We start from the raw sequence: 20,915 nt of genomic DNA, 5'->3' as shown, positions 1-20,915 counted from the left end.
CTGACGTGACAGCTTGTATAGATTTTCGCGATTTGTGTTGTTGACGTGGTAGCTGTACAAATTTCCGTAAATAATGCAGACAGTTTTTTTTGGACATTTGCTTTTGGACCATATGCTTTTGAGTTTGAAGGATTTTCATGTAAACTGCTTTTAGTGCGAAGGGCCTTTAAATATGAGGCTAGGGCTCATTCTCTGGCATGCTTCTGGACGAAGGTGCAGAGATGGGGTACTGGCTTGTACTTTGATGATGCAATATAAAGAAATACCGAAAGGGGCGCCGAGGTTTGGGGCCAATACTCTTTGGAATGGAATTCCACCACTCTGTGTTGCGTGTCGTCTCTCTCTTTCAATTCAGTTGTTATTGAAGTGCTAAAAGTCTGTTCAGTCTGTTCGTTTCTATTGGCACGTGGTGCCCAGCTTGTGATAGCGGTATCAGAGTATCAGGCGAGCATACCGGTCCTACAGGAGAGCAGACAAAGCAAACCAGTGACTACTTGAATTTTATTTGAAGTAGCTTCGTGCTTCGACCTCGAACTCATTAGCCACTCTCACTCTTACTTCATCGCGCATCGGAGTTGCTCTCGTCTACATCGCTCATGTCTTACAGGGCATAAGCCATAAAGATCACTTGCAAGAGAAGGATCCATGATTTGTTTCGAGCTGGGATTTTTCTTAGATGCAGTGCCAAGCAGTGATGGATGTCTATAGCTACCAAGCCGCACAGTCCAAGGACTTGGCAAGCTTTCAAGAAAAGTTTTGCCCGAAGTTATATGGAAGAGTGGGGTATCCTGAAATGCTTGTCATGGAAACCCTAGTAGATTATAACTTGAAATTTCTCGACATCTCTCAGTAGGCGTAACCTTGAAGGTTGAGTGTGATTGCTAGGCCTTGGGACTACCATCACCGCCACAGGAACATTGCTTGTCGAGGCTTGTTTCGACTATTCAAGAGTTTGTGGATCATGCTGCAATCGGCTACGACCTGATGGAAGGAACCTAACCCTTATTTTTGGTGCAGGCTTTAGGATGGAAAGTCAATCGACTTTTCGAGCTTGACTTACGTCGAGGTTGCTTTTTAAATTTGAAATTTGTTTGAAATTGATGGTATCTATTTTTGAAATGTTTGACTCTGGTTTTAATACTGGGTTTAATACTGGTTTTATTGACCAGTGATTTTACTCCCGGTTGTAGTAGTGAAAAAACTGTTTTGGTATTGTTTGAACCTCGGAACTACGCAGATAGGATGTCAGGGGAGCGTTTTGTTGTATACTTGATTTTTTTTTATATAAAAAAATTGTTGTTACTCTTGGCCCAGACCTAGATGTCCATGCGGGAGGAGTATTAAGAAGTCTCAGCAGTGGTAACTCTCAGCACCTCCAAACGATCAGGCTGCGGTCTGGGGGGCGTTTGGTTGTAAAAGGCCTCTATATCTCCTGGCCCGGACCTTTTTAGCTTATGCGGGAGGAGTAATGAGGGAGTCGTTGAATATCTCCCGGCCCGGAGCTTGTTAGGTTATGGGCGAGTAGTGTTCATCGGCGACTTTATGTTTCTATGGCTTGTAACATGCATATGTGAGCATTTGTAAAGTGCCAACCACTGAATGTTCCTAATTGGATGAGATTATCTGGGTATGTAATTTTAGTGCATCAAGACACCCGTGGAAGATCAATGCGGAATGGGTGTGATGGCTAATCTTACTATGCCGGAATATCAAGAGTTCCGATCTAGACGAAAGGAGAAGTCAACTCCTTAACAAAAAGAGCAAACTGATTGTCCCTCGGAATGACGCTCGGAAAATTTTGAGCTAACTTGAGTTGTTTTGCAGATATGCTGTAATTGCGGACGATTACTTTCTTTCAAGAAGGGGGGATGTCACAAACTGCTGACGTGTCAAGCCTTGAAGAATGGAGCCAACTTGCAGATCCCGGCCAAGGGGCCTAAACTTTAAGTGAAGAAGTAGAAGCAGCAAAAGATGAAGCAGGACCTGACACACACACACACACACACACACCAAAGGATACGTAGCCAGCTGATGACATGGCAGACCTGTACAACACGGATTTTCTGTTGACTGTTGATGTGGCTGCACTGTACGGATTTTCGCATTTCACATTGACTTGCTGACCTTGTAGCCTGTATAGATTTGCGCTGCTGACGTGGCAGTTGTACGGGTTTCTATAAATCAGGCAAGCAAGTTTTTTGGACATCTTCTTTTGGACCATATGCTTTTGAGTTTGAAGGATTTTCATGTAAACTCTTTTTAATGGCCAAGGGCCTTTAAATATGAGACTAGGGCTCATTCTCTCGCATGCTTCTCGATGAAGGTACAGAGGATGGAGTACCGGCTTGTACTTTGATGATGCAATATAAAGAAACACCGAAAGGGGCGCCAAGATTTGGGGCCAATACTCTCTGGGGTGGAATTCCGCCACCGTGTCGCATGTCGTCTCTCTCTTTCAATTCAGTTGTTATTGAAGTGCTAAAAAGTCTGTTCAGTCTGTTCTTTTCTATTGGCACGTGGTGCCCATCTGGGAACAGCTGGTGCCACGTGGTAGGCTGTACGGATTTTCGTAATTTATGCTAGCTGCTTTTGGAGATCCTAGCGCTCGCTATTGAGAGCAGATGCTTTTGGGTTAAATTGCTTTTGAATCTGATGCTTTTGGGGCTCTGCTTTTGGGCGTCCCTTGTACTGCTTATAAAGAACCCTTGGGGCCTCACTTTGCAGAGCATTTGCGCGCAGAGTCCGAGAACAAAGGACTCTCGGGAGTTGTACTTTGTTGTAAGCAATAATAAAGGAATACCGAATGGGGCGCCAATCTTTGGGGCTAGTGCTTTTGGGCGCGGAACTCCGTCGTGCCGTGTCGATTCTCTCTCTCTCTCTCTCTCTCTCTCTCTCTTAAAGTTCAGTGATTTTGAAGTTTACGTTCGTGTGTTGCTATTTATTTCTTGCTTGGAGTGTCCAAGCCTATAAAAGTGGTATTAGAGCTTAGAAAGCTTCTTCTTCTTCTATGGAGGATCCGATCCCTTTAGCAGCACACATAGGTTCTTGAGGAGAATTTGACAGAGTAGGCAAGGTTTTTTTTTGTGAAAGAATCTTTGTGTCCCTGCCCCAAACTTACTAGCTACTCCCACGCTTAGTCCATCGCGCATCGGGCATTTTTGCGCTCTCGTCTTCATTGCTCTGTCATAAGGACATAAGCCATAAAGAGCCCAAGACCGCTTATGGGTTCTCGTGGAGAATGTGAAAGAGATAACACCTGTTAGGGGGGAGGCGAAGAAAAGTTGAAATTCAGCGCGGGAACCGAAGAAAAGAATAAAGAATTGGGAAAATTTTCGGCTTGGAAGTTTTCTAGAGCGGAGTACAAATGTCAACTGCAGGTTGACATGTGTGTGAAAAGATTTATGAGGTACTCCCAAAACCTGGAATATGTGAAGTACTCGAAGACATAACCCAATGGATGAGATTCAGGCGAGAGGCCATCGATTCTCCTCTCAAGTCGGGAAGAAAGCTTAAAGGACAGACGAGTGCAGAAAAGTGGAAATTGTACTCGTAGAAAGAGCTAGATAGAGCTCTTGTCGAAAACCAGATAATGAAAGGCTTGAAGCACTCTCCAAAGAAGAGGGAATCGACAGATTTCCTGGGTCGGAAGTAGACGTTTGAGGTGGCAAGCAGATCCAAGAAGCGTGCTCGTTTTGAGGATGACCCAGGCATTTTTGCGTCTTCAGAGAGTTCCAATAGTTCGCCGTTCTCTAATTTCAGAGAGGATGAGAAAAGGCGGAAGAAGGAGAGAAAAAGCAAGAAAAGGAGATTTTTGAAAAAGTCTAGAAGGCATGGGAGGCCATCTACCAGTGCAGAGGAGGAGAGCTCGTCCTCTGCTGGCAGTGAACAATTGAGCAAGAAGACCAAGGAGTTCAAGGAAGGGGATCAGGCCGTAAGGTTTGAGGTGTTTTTAGGCTACTAGGATAATTATTGAGCCCTTGAGTATATTGCAGTTTGACGTTGCCTTCTTTGGAGGTAGGTTCACGGAACATTCCAAGGTGCGAAGGGCGGCATCCTACTTGAAAAGAAGTTCACAGACATGGTGGTGTACTTTGTTGTTACACAGAGAAGCACCTGCGACGTAGGTAAAATCCAAGAAAATTTTCATGTCAACTTGGTTATCAGACGAATACTAAAGAGATGTACTAAAGAGATGTCATCACGACTTTGCATCATGTGAGAATGAGTAAGAAAGATACATTGGAAGACTACTATCATAGGTTTTGGGATACTTATTTGCGAGTGTCTTCGTTTCGGAAGATTACTTTGAGGGACCAAATTGAGCGGTTTTGCCGTGGTTTGCCTAAAGAGATTGGAGAGTATTGCCTAGAACGAAAGTCTGACTCTGACAAGCTCAGCAAGGATTTGGAATGCATGATGACTCATTGACTTATCCTACAGACAGGATAGGATCCACCTCAACATGGCAAGAGTCTTCTAGTAAAGAGAGTGAATCAGGGGAACCGGATGGTAGTTCATCACATGATGCCGGAAGAGTAAGAGAATCAGATGGTAGCACATCCGAGGGTTCTGACGAAGTAAGGGAGCCAAATGCACGTTCATTAGAGGTCTTCGGAGAAGAAAGGGGATTGGATGATACTGTGTCTTGGGGTTTCGATGATTGAGACTAACGTGCCAATGGATAGGGGAGGCTATTGCAGGTCCCAGGGCACAAGAAAACAAAGGAACAGGAATCATCTGGTAGATCAGAGAATTCCACAGATTGAGATTGAGGTGCCAAGGAGAGGGAAGCCAGTAGGGCCACCAATAGGTCCTAGGGTACGAAAAAAGAACAAAAAGGTAAGCTAGGTCCCCCGGATAATTTGGTCAAGGGTACTTTTTGGCCCTCGATGCAAAGTGGATGGAGGAAGAGAAGCTCGCAAATTCTCTTCGGAGAGAGTTGTATCTTGAAGCTTTTGGGCTATTAGTAGTGTGTATGCCGAAAGTTACCGATGATTAGCAGGTTGAATCTGGTGCGGTGCGGACTGCACAAGAGGAGAGCAACTCCACTCCTTTGCCACAGATTTCTTGGATTGAATAAAGTCGATAATTTCTCTTTGAGATTTTAGGGTACTGACGGGTTGATAGTATTTTGCGGGATGACTTTATGAAGTGTACACTGAATTGGAAGTTTCCTTGATTGGTGAAAACATGTGCACTTTCATGTGTGTATTGTTAGGGACATGTAGAGAAAGATGAAATGTCTACAACATTTTGTTTGATGAATCATTAGAGCTTAGTGCATCTAGACATCCGTCAGAGATAAGTAAGATTTGGATGTGATGGCTAAGTGAATGAAGAATGAATATGATTTGAACTTAGTGCATATAGACATCTGTTAGAGATTAGTGAGATCTAGATGTGATGCCTAAGTGAATGTGAATTGAATGAGATTCTAGTGCATCAAGATGTCTATGTGGATGAGATGAATGGATATTGGTGTGAGTGCATCAAGAGTTCCGGAAGGATGAGATGGCTGCACAGTGATCAAGGTGCATTAAGAGTTCTAGACAGAATGAGATGGCCAGATTGAGTGATTGAAAACACCGTGTTTAGTGTGAACTAAGTGTGTGATTTTGTGAACTGCATGCTATGTGGATGTTTTGTCCTGTGGGGATGACCATGGACTATGGTTTGTTTGATTGAAATGTGAAAAGAAAGGATATGAATCTGATAGTAACAAGATTTAGTAGATCAAGACATCCTTGAGAAGATCAACGTGGTCTGGATGTGATTGCTAAATGGTTACAATGATCAGGATTTGTATCTAAGACCCTCGACACAAATGTGATTGATCTGTGAGTGATGTCTTTATAGAAGTGTTGGATTGGTGGAGTCTGGTGTATGAGTACATAGAGTTAGTGTCTATAGAAGAAAGTTTGTCCTATGGCTGTTTTTGCAGGTGTAATTGAGGGCCATTACAATTCTTTTACGAGGGGGGAATGTCACAAAGTGATGACGTGGCATGCCCTACTAGAAGAGAAATGGCGGAGTGGATAAGAGGAATTGAACCAAGAAGATGACTATCGATTGAAGGAACGTATTAGCACCGATCCTAGGGGCCAAAACCCTAAAATCCAGAAGCTTGAACTCTGAAAAAGATTGTTGTAAATCGCACTAACACGTTGACTAGTGACATGGTAGTCCATACGGACAATGTGGCAGGACAATACAAATTTTCTACGTTTTGCGCTGCTGGTGCCACATGGCAGGATCTACAGATTTTCGTAATTTAGGTTGGCTGCTTTTGGAGAGCCTATCGCTAGCTATTGAGAGTAGATGGTTTTGGATTAAAGTGCTTTTGAATTTGATGCTTTTGGGGCTCTGTTTTTAGGCGTCCCTTGTATTGTTTATAAAGAACCCTTGGGGCCTCACTTTGTAGAGCATCTGGACGCAGAGTCTGGGAGCAGAAGACAGTGTAACGGGGAACACGGCCCAAAGGTTCCGAAACGGCGTTCCGGACGAGTCCCGTTCCCGAAACGGAGATGGGAACGGAACGCCGTTCCCGAACGGGGCGTAGCCGGAATGGTGTTCCGGAATGGGGGGAACGAGGCGAAACGGTGAAACGCGGGGCGTAACGGGCAAAAGTAGGCATTTGGGGGAAAAAAAGTGGGCTTTTGGGGACAGATTTGGGGCTGTTCGGGGCACATATTTGGTGCAGTTTGAGGGCAGGTTAGGGGGTAGATTTAGGAGTAGTTTTGGGGTTGTTTAGGACTTTATTTGGGACTAAGCTGAATGGAGGTAATTCAAGCCTTACTTTAGGTGGACCGTTCCGGCCCCGTTCCCGTTCTGTACCCCCCTCCTCCTCCCCGTCCCTGTCCCGTTCCAGACCCTCCCATTCCCGTTCCGGGTAACTATGGCAGAAGACCCTTGGGAGTTGTACTTTGCTGTGAGCAATAATAAAGAAACATCAAAAGGGGCGCCAGTCTTTGAGGCCAGTGCTTCTGGGTGTGGAACTCTCTCTCTCTCTCTCTCTCTCTCTCTCTCTCTCTCTCTCTCTCTCTCGTAAAGTTCAGTGATTTTGAAGTTTCTGTTTGTGTGTTGCTGTCGATTTCTCGCTTGGAGTGTCGAAGCTTGTAACAATTTGCAACTGCAATTGCTGAAGATGGGTGTCATTCTCAGAAACACGAACAGTTGTCGACTCAGCCGTATTTTCGAGAGTGACAACACGAGCATTAAACCCTTACATGGCTGCTTCAAGAGAGCACATACGAATGTTCGTCTGTACATTTGTATTTTCAAGAGCAGATATGCGCTGATTGAGGCTCTGGAAAGTACTGTAATCCATGTAAATAGAGCATTACTGAAGGGAATGTGAGCATTACTTGGCGTGTCTTCATGTTGTGCAATTGAGCTGGAGGAATCCATGATGAAATAGGTCTTTTTGGCACTTTTTCTTCGCGGAAAGTTAAGTTTCGAGAGTCTTCCCACATCGGCGTGAGTGCTCGGGGGTGTGCAGGTGATTGCAAGAGCCCGTGAGTGCGAGCAGATGGGAGAGAGGAGGCTTGGGCGAGGAGCAGGAGACTCAAGAATGAGTTTCCTGTGAATTTTCCAACTCTCTATAAGTAGTTTTTAATGAAGTACAATCCTTTAGGCCCCTCGATAGGAGCCTTATAAGCTGTTCCCATACTATCCTCAGGGGTTTCAATAGCTCGCTTCCATGACATACATGCAATTGACACAGAGAGTTCCTTGCGGTGGCTTTGCTGGTGCACATCGCCATGGTTGTGTCAATCAGTGACCTCAATACACTTTAGGACAGGTGCTTCCATCTGCTAGTTGTTGGGGGTTGGGATTTTTAATGCTAACCCATGTAATAAATAGGTCCTCTTGACATAACTTCATAAGTTGGGTTTTCTTGAATTTCTTCTTCTTCTTGGGCTAACTTGACTGTGTTTTGCAGATCCCGTCCTAGTGCTACGTAGATGATCATTGATGCCAATACCTCATAGAGAGAACTGTTCCCGGCATAGAGATTGGCATGTACCACCTTTCGAGGGGAAGTGAGTCCGTGACTGGCCACACAAACACATAGATGAGATGCGTCTATGACCTCGATGCAGCAACCCTAACTCCAAAACCCGTCACAAGAGCCCATAATGAGGAAATTATGAACCAAGTGAAAGAACTTCTTGAAAAGGGTCTAATCTAGCCCTGTACATCACCTTCCTGGTCACCAATGTTTCTAGTGTTAAAGAAAGATGGATCTTGGAGAATGTGCATTGACTTCAGTGCTCTCAACAAAATCACCATCAAGAACATGTTTTCAATACCATACCAGGATCGATGATATACTTCACAAGCCTAAAGGTTTTACATGTTTTAGTAGAATAGACGTGAAAGTACTAGCATCAGTGAAGGGGTCCTTTTGCTTGAAGACTAGCATAGATACATCAGTGAAGGGGTCCTTTTGCTTGGAGACCAGCATAGATTACGACATTCAAGACTCTTAAGGAAAAGTTGACAAATGGTCCTATATTGATTTTACTAGATTTGCAGAAAGAATTTGAGATTTACTGTGATGCGTGTGGATGCAGTATGGGGGCGGTCTGAATGCAGGAGGGCCAGGTTGTAGCCTATGAGAGTAGAATGTTCTCTTGACCAGAGTGGGTTGCAAAGATTTACGAGGAGGACCTGTTAGCGGCCATACATGCTCTTACTCAATGGCGACATTTCTTGCTCGGAGCAGATTTTACAATGTTTACAGATCATCAAAATCTCCGACACTTCTTGTTTCAGAAACAACTTTTGGATAAGCAAATGAGATGGATGAACATTTTGTCACCTCCAAATTGTTCAAGTTATGGGAAAGAAAAATTTCAATGGCAGAGACATTGTCTCGAAAACCACAGGTATCGGCCATTTCGGCGGTACATCATCATAATTTTGAAGATATGATTGATCAGTACGCTACAGATCTAGATTTTGCAGACATCTTCAAGTGGTTGCAGAGTGGGGAGATAGTTGCTAGCTATGCTCTAAAGGAAGGTTGTCTAATGCATGGTATGAACAAGGTCTTGATAGAGTGCCATAATCCACTATTTGATGAGCATGGAGGCATTGAGAGTACCTTGATAGGTGTGAAAAAGTATGTCTACTAGCCTAGGCTCAGAAATGATGTGGATGAGTTTGTATGTACTTGTTTAGCGTGTTAGAAGGTCAAGTTTGATAGACACAAGGCACCAGGTTTACTACAACCTTTACCCTTTCCTAACCGACCTTGGGCAATGGACTTCATCTTTGATCTTCCAAAGACATAGAGTGGGCATGTTGGCATTTGGATAGTCATTGACGGATTCAGCAAACATGCTCACTTCATGTTGGCATTTGGATAGTCATTGACGGATTCAACAAACAGGCTTACTTCACTCTAGTAAAGAAGACAGTGAAAGCCGGTTATTTGGCCAAGCTGTTTTTCTTACAGATTTTTAGATTACATGGTATGCTTGAATCTATCGTGTCAGATAGAGATCCCTGATTTATGAGTTTGCTTTGGAGAGCAATATGGGAGAATATAGGCACATGGCTTAAATTCTCGTCCTAGTTTCATCCACAGATAGATGGGCAATCGAAGATAGCGAGCTGAGTGGTTTTATATATCTCTAATCAGAAGAGTAAGTGGGAAAAGTTTTTTCCCTTGGTGGAGTTTGCTTACAACAACACAGTTTATACATCTACGGGAAAGGCACCGTTTGAGTTTGTTGAGGGTAGCAAAAAGGTTTCACCGATTTTAAGCACCAAAGATGAGATTTTTGAAGCAGATCAATAGACACAGGAATAAACACTACTGTTGCCAAGGTAAGGAAGGCTTTGGAGAAGTCTCAAACACCGCATAAGAAGGCGGTAGACAAGCATTCACGTGACTTGGAGTTGAAGGAAAATGATTGGGTGCTACTCAAGTTTGAGAAAGCAAGTTTACGAAAGTGGAAGGGTAAGGAAAGGCTGTTTCCAAAGCTATGGACCCTTCCATGTACATGAAAAGATAAATGATGTATCCTTCTGACTGAAGTTACCATATACTTGGAAGATTCACAATGCATTTCATGTGCCTATTGAGACCTTTCATAGGTGAACTGCCAATGGACAAGGAGCCAAACGAGCAACGAGAAGTGGAAGCGACGACGGAAGAGATAGTCATTTCAGAGCAAGTCTTGGCTCACAAGGAAAGTGTAAGGTGTAGCGGAATGAATGTCGTATTTTCTCAAGATTAGTGATCCTTATTGCTCAAGGTTCCTTTTAATTCTTAGGGAAGGAGAGAGCCTTCCGTCTTGTAGAGTGCTGTGATCACGAACAAAGAGTGGATATTGTGCGTGCAAGTGAATGAGACTGAGAGAAGGAGAGAGAAGAGATACGACACCGAGAGGTTGTAAAACCCTCCTCCGAAGGCCCCACTCTCGTCGGCGAGAGTGGTCTACTTTGATTGCACAAAGGTGTACAATGCGTATGCAATGGACTGATGCAAGTTGGACTATGCCGATGACGACGACGGCGGCTGAGGCTGAAATCTGTGATCTTCTTTATGCTGAATTTCTTGGACTGTTTCAGGGCTGAAAATGACTGTGGTACTGCTGTCCCTATGGCTGAAAACAATGGGTGTGCCGAGGTTGATGCTGAAGACAACAATGCTGATGTTCTGTTACCATAAGGCTGCGTTTCTGGTGCTATTGTTGCATGCTGAAAAACGCTGGTTCAGCATTGTTTCCCATGCTAACAAAACGCTGAATTGCTGAGGTCCTGTGATTCCAAAACGCTGGCACTTAAGGCTGAAATCGCTGATGTCTTGCTAGTTGCGTAGCGTTAGTGATTGGCTGCAAAAATGCTGAGCATGCAGGGATAAAATCGCCAGGGGCTGAGGTGAGTTGGTCGCGGGAAAACGCCAAGGACGGGGCTGACTTGCTGGGGAACTAGCGCCAGAAGGAGGGAACTCCAATGGCGGGGCTGATGCTGTGGAAAACGTTGAAGAAGCGGGATGTGCTTGCGATGGTGTTGCGGGGGGGTACTCCTGAGAAGTTGCCTGTTGAGCTGGAAGCTCCTGCTGCCTCTTCTGCCAGAAAGTGCTAACTTGGGTTTGCTTATATATTATCTGAGCAAAATTGCCCTACCTACTTTTGTTGGAAAGTCACTTAAAAATAATAAGTGAAAATACCAATAAATAGGAAAATAGGCTAAATGCACTGGAAAATTCCCCTAATTGATGCTAATGGATTCTGATGGGAATTCCGATGATCATGCTGTGTGCAACCAGAGGATATGCATCTTTGCTAAGTGACTGGGCATGCACGGTCTACGAATAGACTCACAAAAGTGCCAGATCACTGCTAATCTAGATTTGACTGAACTGACTGAACCCTGCTGTGGTGTAGCTTGTCCACGGACACATATGGTTGGGATGTGTCACGTGACATCCCCTCCTTTTCAAAGTGAGGTACTGGTACCGAACTGTATGGCGTCCAGGGAGATCGCCAACAGCATCCGGAATCCTGGAAGGGACTCTTCGCTGGCCCACCCTGATGTGTGGGTCGTGCGGTACTTGAACTTCATAAAGGTCTGCAACGCTTGCTTCTTTGGGCCGCGCCGAAAGCGACACAAAGTCTTCAGAATCTCCTTTCTTGCTTCAACTTCGTCGAGAGTGCTACTTCTTTCGTCTTCAAGAATCTCCATGGCTGAAAATTCCTGAGACCATCCCCACCACAAAACCATGAACATACCCATTCCATATAAAGTGAAGGAAAAAAATCTTGTCTTCGCTAAAGACTCTGTATGCAATGTAAACGAACATAGAGACGGAGCGACAACCCGTTCATCAAACACATGCAAACAATGAGGTCGAATCTTTGCTGTTTGATCGAAATCAATCAACTGTGGCAAATCACAATGGAAATGCCCATGCTTGGTGCTCATACAATCATGTGCTCTTTCGGAAACTGTGTCATGCCAAGGAAGAGACAAGAAATGTTGCTTCCTTACATACAAACTTTTCAACCGTTTATGAACAATCCGCATACATTCGTGCTCATCCATGAGAGGAAGGTGCTCAACATATAGTATGTTATGCCTAGGAAAAGGAATCACATAACGATGCTGACTAAAATACAGGAAACCTTCACGAATGAAACACTCGAACAATGCGTGCGTATCAATCATGCGAACACATAATACTTCCTGTGATGGTTCTGTGGACCAAGGCTCGAGAGCCAAGATCGGTTCGTCCTGAATGATCGAATCGTCGTGTGGGGGTTCTTTGGACCTCGACTTGGAAAGCCAAGATCGGATCTTCGTGATTGATCGATTCTACAACGAGGTTAGCTTCGCTAGAAAAAGCATCAACTAACACATCATCCTTGTGACAATCACATCATCTTCATGCAATTCATCATGCTTGTCTTTTTCATCCAAATCATCATGCAAATCATTATCCTTCAAATCATCATGCTTCTCATAATCATGCAAATCCTGTGTGTCATGTTGTGGAGAAAAAGAGACTGAGAGAGGCTCCTTATGTCGAATCCTTTCAACCTTGTCCTGCATATTAGCAATAAGAGATGGAGAAGGAGAAGTATCCACTCCATGAAAGACAGTAGGAGAGTCACTTTTGGCATTGAGAGTTAAAGTGCTAGCCTCCCAATCAACGAGAGGGTTTATTTCACGAAACCATTTCATGCCTAAAATCATATCACATCCTAGGAGAGGAGAAACAACAAATCTTCTAGTGAAGGCAGTCTGTTGAATTGCAAACAACACATCAAGGCACTCCTTCGTGATGAGAGCGTCCGTACCAGGACGAAAGCCAGAGACCTCGATAGGAGATCTCGGACTAAGTTCAAGGCGGGCTCTCTCAACAAGAGAGGGGCTGATCACATCATGCATACTACCTGGGTTAAACAATATGACAAAATGGTGCCCCGACGTACGACCATAACATTTAATGAGAGAATCATCAATGGGAGGGTCCTGAGAAACTGTGGGCACAATTGTGTTATCATTCATTGCATTGACAGATGTAGTGGGTGTTGTGGGTTCTCTACATTCATTCGATTCAAGCTTTGGACATGTTCTTTTTATGTGACCTTTAATGTGACAATGAAAACAACGATCTTCCTTAGAATAAGTGCTTTGTTCTTCTGACGTGATGTAATCTCCTACAGTTCCTTGTGATACCTTTTCATCCGGAGTAAGCTTAGGTTTAGCAGTTGTGTTAGCCTTACCCTTAGATTCATTGGAAGAATTCTTTGGTGAGATACTGTTGGTAGATTGGTTAGGAGAGTTATCATTCTTACCATTCTTACCGTTCTTACCGATCTGAGGGTTCTGAGAAGTTTGCGAGGTACTTGTGGAAGTCTTGTTCTCCTTAGGCTTTCCCTTGTTGTGCTTCATCTCCTGTGCGAGAGCAATCGCTACGGCCTTGTTGAGATCGATTGGATCGAGTACCTCGACATCGTACTTGATATACTCGTCCAATCCAAAGAGAAAAGCCTCTTTGCGCTCATCATGCGACATGCGTAATTGGGTACCTAGCTGCAAAACACGATTAGAAAAAGACATAACCGGCATACCATTTTGCTTGAGAGCGCGCCAATTGTCTTTCAACCGTGCGAGGTATTGAGGTGGCATAAACCGCGCCTGGAGCTTGTCTTGGAAATCAGCCCAACTAAAAGAGAGGGGCATGAAATCGTCGGCTGCCTCTAGGTGAGCGGCTAGCTGTGCCTCTTGCCATGCGTGGTATCAATTAATGGCATCAACGGCAAGATACATAGCTGCCATCAAAACTTTGCTATTGCTTGTCTTCTTAGTTGTCGCAAAATAAGCATTAAATTGATGCAACCAAGAATGAATAACTGTAGCATCCATCTTACCGTCATACTTACTGAAATTCAACTTTTCTGTAACTGGATGGTTGGAATCCGCGTCGTGGCTTGCGCCACTTGACGAACTCCCACGATCTTTGGGTGGTTCGGTCTTCGAGGCTAGGATTTAGGCAATAAATTCTTGATTGCGAAGCTCCCTTTGAGCTTCACGCTCAGCCTCCTCCTCTGCTTTTCGTGCATTTCGTTCTTCGCGCTCGCGTTCGAGAGAAAGGCGATTTTCTTATTGTTGTGCAGCAAATCTTGCGTTTGTTTCGTCGCGCTCACGGTCCTGAGCAAGGATATTTTCTTCTTCTTTTGCGGCAAGAGCAATGTGCTCGCGCTCTAAAGCAAGACGCTTGTCTTCTTGTCTATCCACCATGGCCATCATCTGCTTCATCATTGCCTCCATAGGGTCTGGCGTAGATGGCGAAGGGGGAGGGTTGGAAAATCTCGTGGTGGGGAGAATCCTTGGTCGCCTCTCTCATGCTCATCACCTGAATGCGAAGTATCCATGCCGCTTCGGGTGACGACCATGCACTATGATCTTGGAATCTTAAGCTCGCGAGTAGCTTGGGTTCTTGTGGGTCTTAAGGTTCTTGAGGGCCTTGATTCATGAGAATCTTGTGTTCCTAAGGTTCTTAAGGTTCTCGGGTCTTGAGGTTTTGGAGTCTTGAAGGTCTTGGGTTCTTGGGGTTCTTGAGGTGTTCTTTCGCTTGCAAATCACGTTGGAGAAGGATCTTCTCTTCACTCGAGTTCTACCCGTTTCTGTGGGCGCACCCCTTGGCGGCCTTGCGCTCACACCAAGGTTGCTTTTTCCCACCTCACGTTGATTGGCCCGCCGCCAAGTGCACGGTTCGCTCTCAATGAGTGAAAAGAGACACAAGGGGAGGTTGGACAAGCCCTTCTTTCTTGGGATTCCTGTCACTCTTCAACAAACCACGATTAGGAATCGCCATGCCCAAGTAAACTTGGGTTCGTGCGATCACAACAAGCAAAAAAAATTCTTGTGGTTCTTTTCTTGAGTAATGCAGAACACTTCCAAAGCTCTGATACCAATGTAAGGTGCAGCGGAATGAATGTTGTATTTTCTCAAGATTAGTGATCCTTATTGCTCAAGGTTCCTTTTAATTCTTAGGGAAGGAGAGAGCCTTCCGTCTTGTAGAGTGCTGTGATCACGAACAAAGAGTGGATATTGTGCGTGCAAGTGAATGAGATTGAGAGAAGGAGAGAGAAGAGATACGACACCGAGAGGTTGTAAAACCCTCCTCCGAAGGCCCCACTCTCGTCGGCGAGAGTGGTCTACTTTGATTGCACAAAGGTGTACAATGCGTATGCAATGGACTGATGCAAGTTGGACTATGCCGATGACGACGACCGCGACTGAGGCTGAAATCTGTGATCTTCTTTATGCTGAATTTCTTGGACTGTTTCAGGGCTGAAAATGACTGTGGTACTGCTGTCCCTATGGCTGAAAACAATGGGTGTGCCGAGGTTGATGCTGAAGACAACAATGCTGATGTTCTGTTACCATAAGGCTGCGTTTCTGGTGCTATTGTTGCATGCTGAAAAACGCTGGTTCAGCATTGTTTCCCATGCTAACAAAACGCTGAATTGCTGAGTTCCTGTGATTCCAAAACGCTGGCACTTAAGGCTGAAATCGCTGATGTCTTGCTGGTTGCGTAGCGTTAGTGATTGGCTGCAAAAATGCTGAGCATGCAGGGATAAAATCGCCAGGGGCTGAGGTGAGTTGGTCGCGGGAAAACGCCAAGGACGGGGCTGACTTGCTGGGGAACTAGCGCCAGAAGGGGGGAACTCCAATGGCGGGGCTGATGCTGTGGAAAACGTTGAAGAAGCGGGATGTGCTTGCGATGGTGCTGCGGGGGTAACTCCTGAGAAGTTGCCTGTTGAGCTGGAAGCTCCTGCTGCCTCTTCTGCCAGAAAGTGCTAACTTGGGTTTGCTTATATATTATCTGAGCAAAATTGCCCTACCTACTTTTGTTGGAAAGTCACTTAAAAATAATAAGTGAAAATACCAATAAATAGGAAAATAGGCTAAATGCACTAGAAAATTCCCCTAATTGATGCTAATGGATTCTGATGGGAATTCTGATGATCATGCTGTGTGCAACCGGAGGATATGCATCTATGCTAAGTGACTGGGCATGCACGGTCTACGAATAGACTCACAAAAGTGCCAGATCATTGCTAATCTAGACTTGACTGAACTGACTGAAGCCTGCTGTGGTGTAGCTTGTCCAGGGACACACAGGGTTGGGATGTGTCACGTGACAGAAAGGGAAGCTGACACGGCGGTATTTGGTCAAGATGAGGAACTATCTGGCTCTGGATGCCAAGTGGATGGAGGAGGATGACTCAGCAAATACTCCTCAAACACCAGAAATTTATCTAGAGGCTTTGGTTTAGCACCGTCTATTCCAAAAGTTACCGATAAATCAGCAGGTTGGATCGGGTGCAGTGGGGGCTGCACAAGAGGGGAGTCACTCTACTCCCTTGTCACATATTACCTCGATGGGAATAAAGTTTTGAGATTTCGGGGATATTGAAAGTATTTCGTTGAATGTTTATGTACAGATGTAAATTTGAAATTAAATCCTAAAATGAATATGTTACATGTGCTCTTTCATGTGTGTATTGTTTGAGTACATGTTGGAAAGATGAAATAACTGCAGTATTTATCTTAATCACCAGAGGGGTGATGTGAATGTGGTAGGAACGAGATTTAGTAAATTAAGACATTCGTGAATAGATTAGTGTGGTCTGGATATGATTGCTAAATGACAATGATCATGCTTCTCATCTAAGATTTGGAGGGGGGATATTGATGTGAATGGTCAGTGACTGTCGTCTTTGTGCACATGCTCGATATGTGTGGGTCTAGTACATCGATACTTAGAGTCAGTGTCTACTAAACTAGTTTTTGTCATTTCTGTTTTTGTAGGCGTAATCGAGGGCGATTACATTTCTTTCAAGAGGGGGGTATGTCACAAATTGATGATATGGCATGGCCTAATGGGCAAGCGAGGGGCCTAAACCGTACGGAAGAAGCATAAGACGTTTTTACCCACTTATAGATTCTGGCTGAGTGGCCCAAAAGATAAATAGGGTTAGGTTTTAAAACTTTAAGCCTACCAACTTCTCAAAGTTTGGCCGAGGGGTTGAGAACCCTTAAAAGAAAGGAGAATCGTCAAAATTGCATAGAGGCTGATGACTTGGCAGCTGTATGGATTTTTGTGATTTGCGTTGGTTGATGACGTGGCAGTCGTATGGATTTCCGCAATTTGCACTGAGGCTTTTGGGGCACCAGATTTTAGCCGTATTGTTTTTAGAAGTGTAGCTTTTCATGTAATCGCTTTTGCGATAGCCTAAGGGCCTTTACAAGTGTGCCCAGGGCCTCACCTCTTCTCAAATTGGCTTGGGAGTACTGAGAGAGGAGGACCCTCCAACATTGTACCTTAATAAAATAAAGAAATCCTGAGAAGGGGCGTCAATCTATGGGGCCAGTGCACCTGGGCGCGGAACTTTGCTGGGCCACGTGGACTCTTCTCTTCCCCGTGTCTCTATTCAAGTTTTGCTCAGTTATTTGCAGTTTTTCCCGTATGTTGCAGTAAATCTTTAGCTTGGAGTGTCCAAGTCTATTACACAATACAAACCAAACATGACCTTCTCGAAACCCTACACTGAAAATTGACAAATAACACCATCACATTAAATCCACCATACTCCTGGATTCTTGAATACTCCCAACCCCCACCTAGGTTACAAATGGCATAGCTTACTCAATGAAGCTCTGGTTTATCCATGCTTTTTAAAATTTTCAGGAGAAATAATGTGTATGGTTTACCTTGCACTGTAACCAGCTTCCATGCTACAAGGACTGTGGACAAGAATATCTGTAAAAAGAGACACGCCACATCCATAGTTACAGGGAATGGCCATTTTCAGGTCCCCGTTCCCCTTTCCCATCCCAATTTCCCGTTCTGTGTTTCAGACGTTAGTATCTGAAACAGGGAATGGCATTTTATGCATGCTATTTCGCTATTTCGCTTTCCCGTTCCGGGTAACTATGGTCACATCTTTTGTGACTGCAACTTAAGAGAACTTGAAGAAGCTTACAACGAAAGAAATGGGATAAAATCGAGACACATGGAGCTAGAGCACTTAATAGAAAGAATTGGTGGCCTTGAACTGCCAGTTGATACCCCCCTAAGTATATTGGAGGATAATGCTGAGTCTAATATGCTTCATGCAATGGGTGCAGCAGCACCGCATTTATTCTTTGCCTAGCTTGTACTGGAGATTTCAGATAAGAGTACAAGTAAGATATGCCTTTGTAAGTGTACAGGGGTCACCTCTATAACGTTTATTTTGTTTGGGAGCAATGGCATAGAAATTGATGCAGACAGGGATTACAAATGTTAGTAGGAGCTTTGGATAGGCTAAAAAGTATACCATGTGTTTTGCAGGACCTTAACAAATTATTGCAGCCTATTGACAAGACATTGAAAACACTTGCAGTTGAACTTGCAGAACTTCAGGTATGATTTTCTTCTTTATATAAACAATTAATGAGGATATCATCCTTGAATGATTTCTATATTGTGCATCTCTGGACGAACAGTTATCATCCTTGCATGCTTTCTGTTTCCAAATGTCAGGTTTGCTGTGACTTATTTTTAACAACACAAGAGTATGTAGATGTAGCCTCACTTGCGGTTGTCCCGGGTACAACTGGTGGGCAGGTAGCCTTTTCTCAGTTTAGCAAAAGATTAGCCTCTTAAGATAATACTAGTTTTTGATGGTTAAATGTTTTATGGCAGATTTACTACTACCATCCTTTCTCGGCTACCTCAGACTCTGCAAAGCTTTACAATGATCTTCGGTGGAACCTCACAAGGCCCCAAGGCATGGAGGCTGTGATGCGTGTTCGCTGTAGTCAGGTACATATAGGACTATCTTTTGGTTATGTATTATTTTCTACGATCATTCTTTGACAAAACTCTGCAATACAGGGCCTTCAAGTTCAAGAATACGTGGGAAACTTCCACAGGGGTACGCTAACTGACGTGGACCTCCCTGCTGTAAGTTTTTTTGTTCTTAAAGTGTATGAGCCTGCACAGATAGGGAGAGAGGGAGGACATTCTACCCCAGACTAAAACAAAGTTTTGGTACAGATCGATTGCGACAAGTCTCTTATGGTGACTTTCAAGCATGATGAAAAGCTTCAGGATAATTCTGATTTCTGCTTCCAGGTATATATACTTCTTCTATCCAATTGATCACGCTAGCATCTCTCTCTCTCTCATGAGCAGTCCCCCCCCCCCCCCCCCCCCCCCCCTTGCTATTTCCTCCACAGAGACCTGGGGTCAGTACGCATCATCTCTGTACACAGTACCTGAATAGCCGCCCCTCCCCAACCCCCCCGACCCATGCCCACATACGTGTGTCTTTTTCACCAATGAGATGGTGAAGAAAGCTATTGACAGGATGAAGACTGGGAGAGCATATGATCATGAGGGCCTAGTAGCTGAGCATTTCATGCATGCCAAAGACCTACTAGCAGAGCTTCTAGCAGTTATGTTTAACCGTGCCATGTGTGAGGGCTTATTGGACACTCTACGATCGTACCTATCTTCAAATCAGGAGACCCCATGGAGCCTGGGAATTATCGCACTATTATGATCGGGCACACACTGGCACGGTTGTATGCATCCATTCTTGAGCAACAGCTGAGTAGATGGGCAGAGAGGGAAGGAATGCGTGCAACTGGGTAGGCAGGATTCAGGAGAGGCTTCTCTACTCTTGACCATATCCTAACACTCAGGGCCATCATCGAGGAAGGCAGATCTCATGGGAGACGGATCTATTGTAGCTTTGTGGACTTCCGCAAAGCTTTCGACACGGTACCCAGAGCTAGACTGATGCGTAGATTACAGGAAATGGGAGTACCCACAGAGCTCATTTGGGGGATCATGGCATTATACAGATCAGTAGTAGGGCATGTACGCACCCCGGAGGGACTCTCAATACCGGTTCACTCCACTATTGGGGTGAAGCAGGGTTGCCCGCTCTCTCCTACTCTTTTCGGTATGTATGTGGATGAGGTTTCTGACTACATTGACAGGGACGGGGATAAAGGTGCACAGTTGGCAGGGACATGGATTCCACTTTTGTTATATGCGGACGATATTGTGTTGATCTCCGAATCCCCAGAGGGAATGCAACGCCAATTGGATGCTTTGCATACGTTTGCACACGAAAGTGGTTTGTCTGTCAACCTTGGTAAAACCAAGGTTATGGTGTTTAATACCACCCCACAATGGATCAGGAGATCGGCACCTACATTCACATACGGCCAGGAGATTCTGGAGTACATAGACGCTTACACTTACCTTGGAGTGGTTTTTACTGGACCCACATTCTCACTCAAAAGAGCAGCAGAGACCAGACTGACTAGAGCCCACGCAGCATTGGGTAGATTGGAGAGGATGTGTTCGCAGGTTCAGTTTTAGGAACCCCGGACGAAGCTCTGGCTCTTTGACACCTTGGTGGCCTCAGCATTGCTCTATGGGGTGAGATATGGGGACCTTTATTGGATCACCACGGGAGGCCGGGTCGCACAGACGGATGGGGGAACATGGAGAAGCCTCTCGTCTCTATGATCTCGCGGCTCATTAGAGCCAAGGCATCAGTACCAAGGGCCATTATCCGAGCAGAGCTGGCGGCCCCCCCACTAGTGGTAGAGGCGCTCACCAGATCAGTCTCCTTCATAAACCGCACATGGGAACTTCCCAGAGACAGATATGCTCGCATGGCACTTGAGTCCTCCCGACAGTTAGCCATACAAGGAGATACAACATGCTGGTATGGGGAGATGACATCATGGTTTCAGGCGCATGGGTTCAGCATAGACAGGCTGCCACCATTCCAGTATGCATTGGATGCACCATCTCTCATTCTTACACAGTCAGAGATCACCAAGCTCATCCGCCAAGACCTGACCCAGCTAGACAC

General features: G+C 44.8%; 1 protein-coding gene across 1 annotated transcript in view; it reads left to right on the top strand.

Moving 5' to 3' along the window:
* Nucleotides 1–20,915, top strand: part of LOC147437380 (protein transport protein SEC24 C-like) — a 146,930-nt gene that overhangs the window by 94,744 nt on the left and 31,271 nt on the right. Inside the window, exons 13-17 of the mRNA XM_086486926.1 lie at nucleotides 18,368–18,439; nucleotides 18,560–18,643; nucleotides 18,722–18,841; nucleotides 18,914–18,982; nucleotides 19,076–19,153. Of these exons, the coding sequence (XP_086343052.1) occupies nucleotides 18,368–18,439; nucleotides 18,560–18,643; nucleotides 18,722–18,841; nucleotides 18,914–18,982; nucleotides 19,076–19,153 (423 nt within the window). The remainder of the gene's footprint in view (nucleotides 1–18,367; nucleotides 18,440–18,559; nucleotides 18,644–18,721; nucleotides 18,842–18,913; nucleotides 18,983–19,075; nucleotides 19,154–20,915) is intronic.

The sequence above is a fragment of the Adiantum capillus-veneris genome, chromosome 17 (assembly GCF_014529385.1).
Source record: "Adiantum capillus-veneris isolate H3 chromosome 17, ASM1452938v2, whole genome shotgun sequence".
Taxonomy (NCBI): Eukaryota; Viridiplantae; Streptophyta; class Polypodiopsida; order Polypodiales; family Pteridaceae; genus Adiantum; species Adiantum capillus-veneris.
Note: the sequence above shows the minus strand (reverse complement) of the source record. Positions and strands in the feature narration are given on the sequence as shown.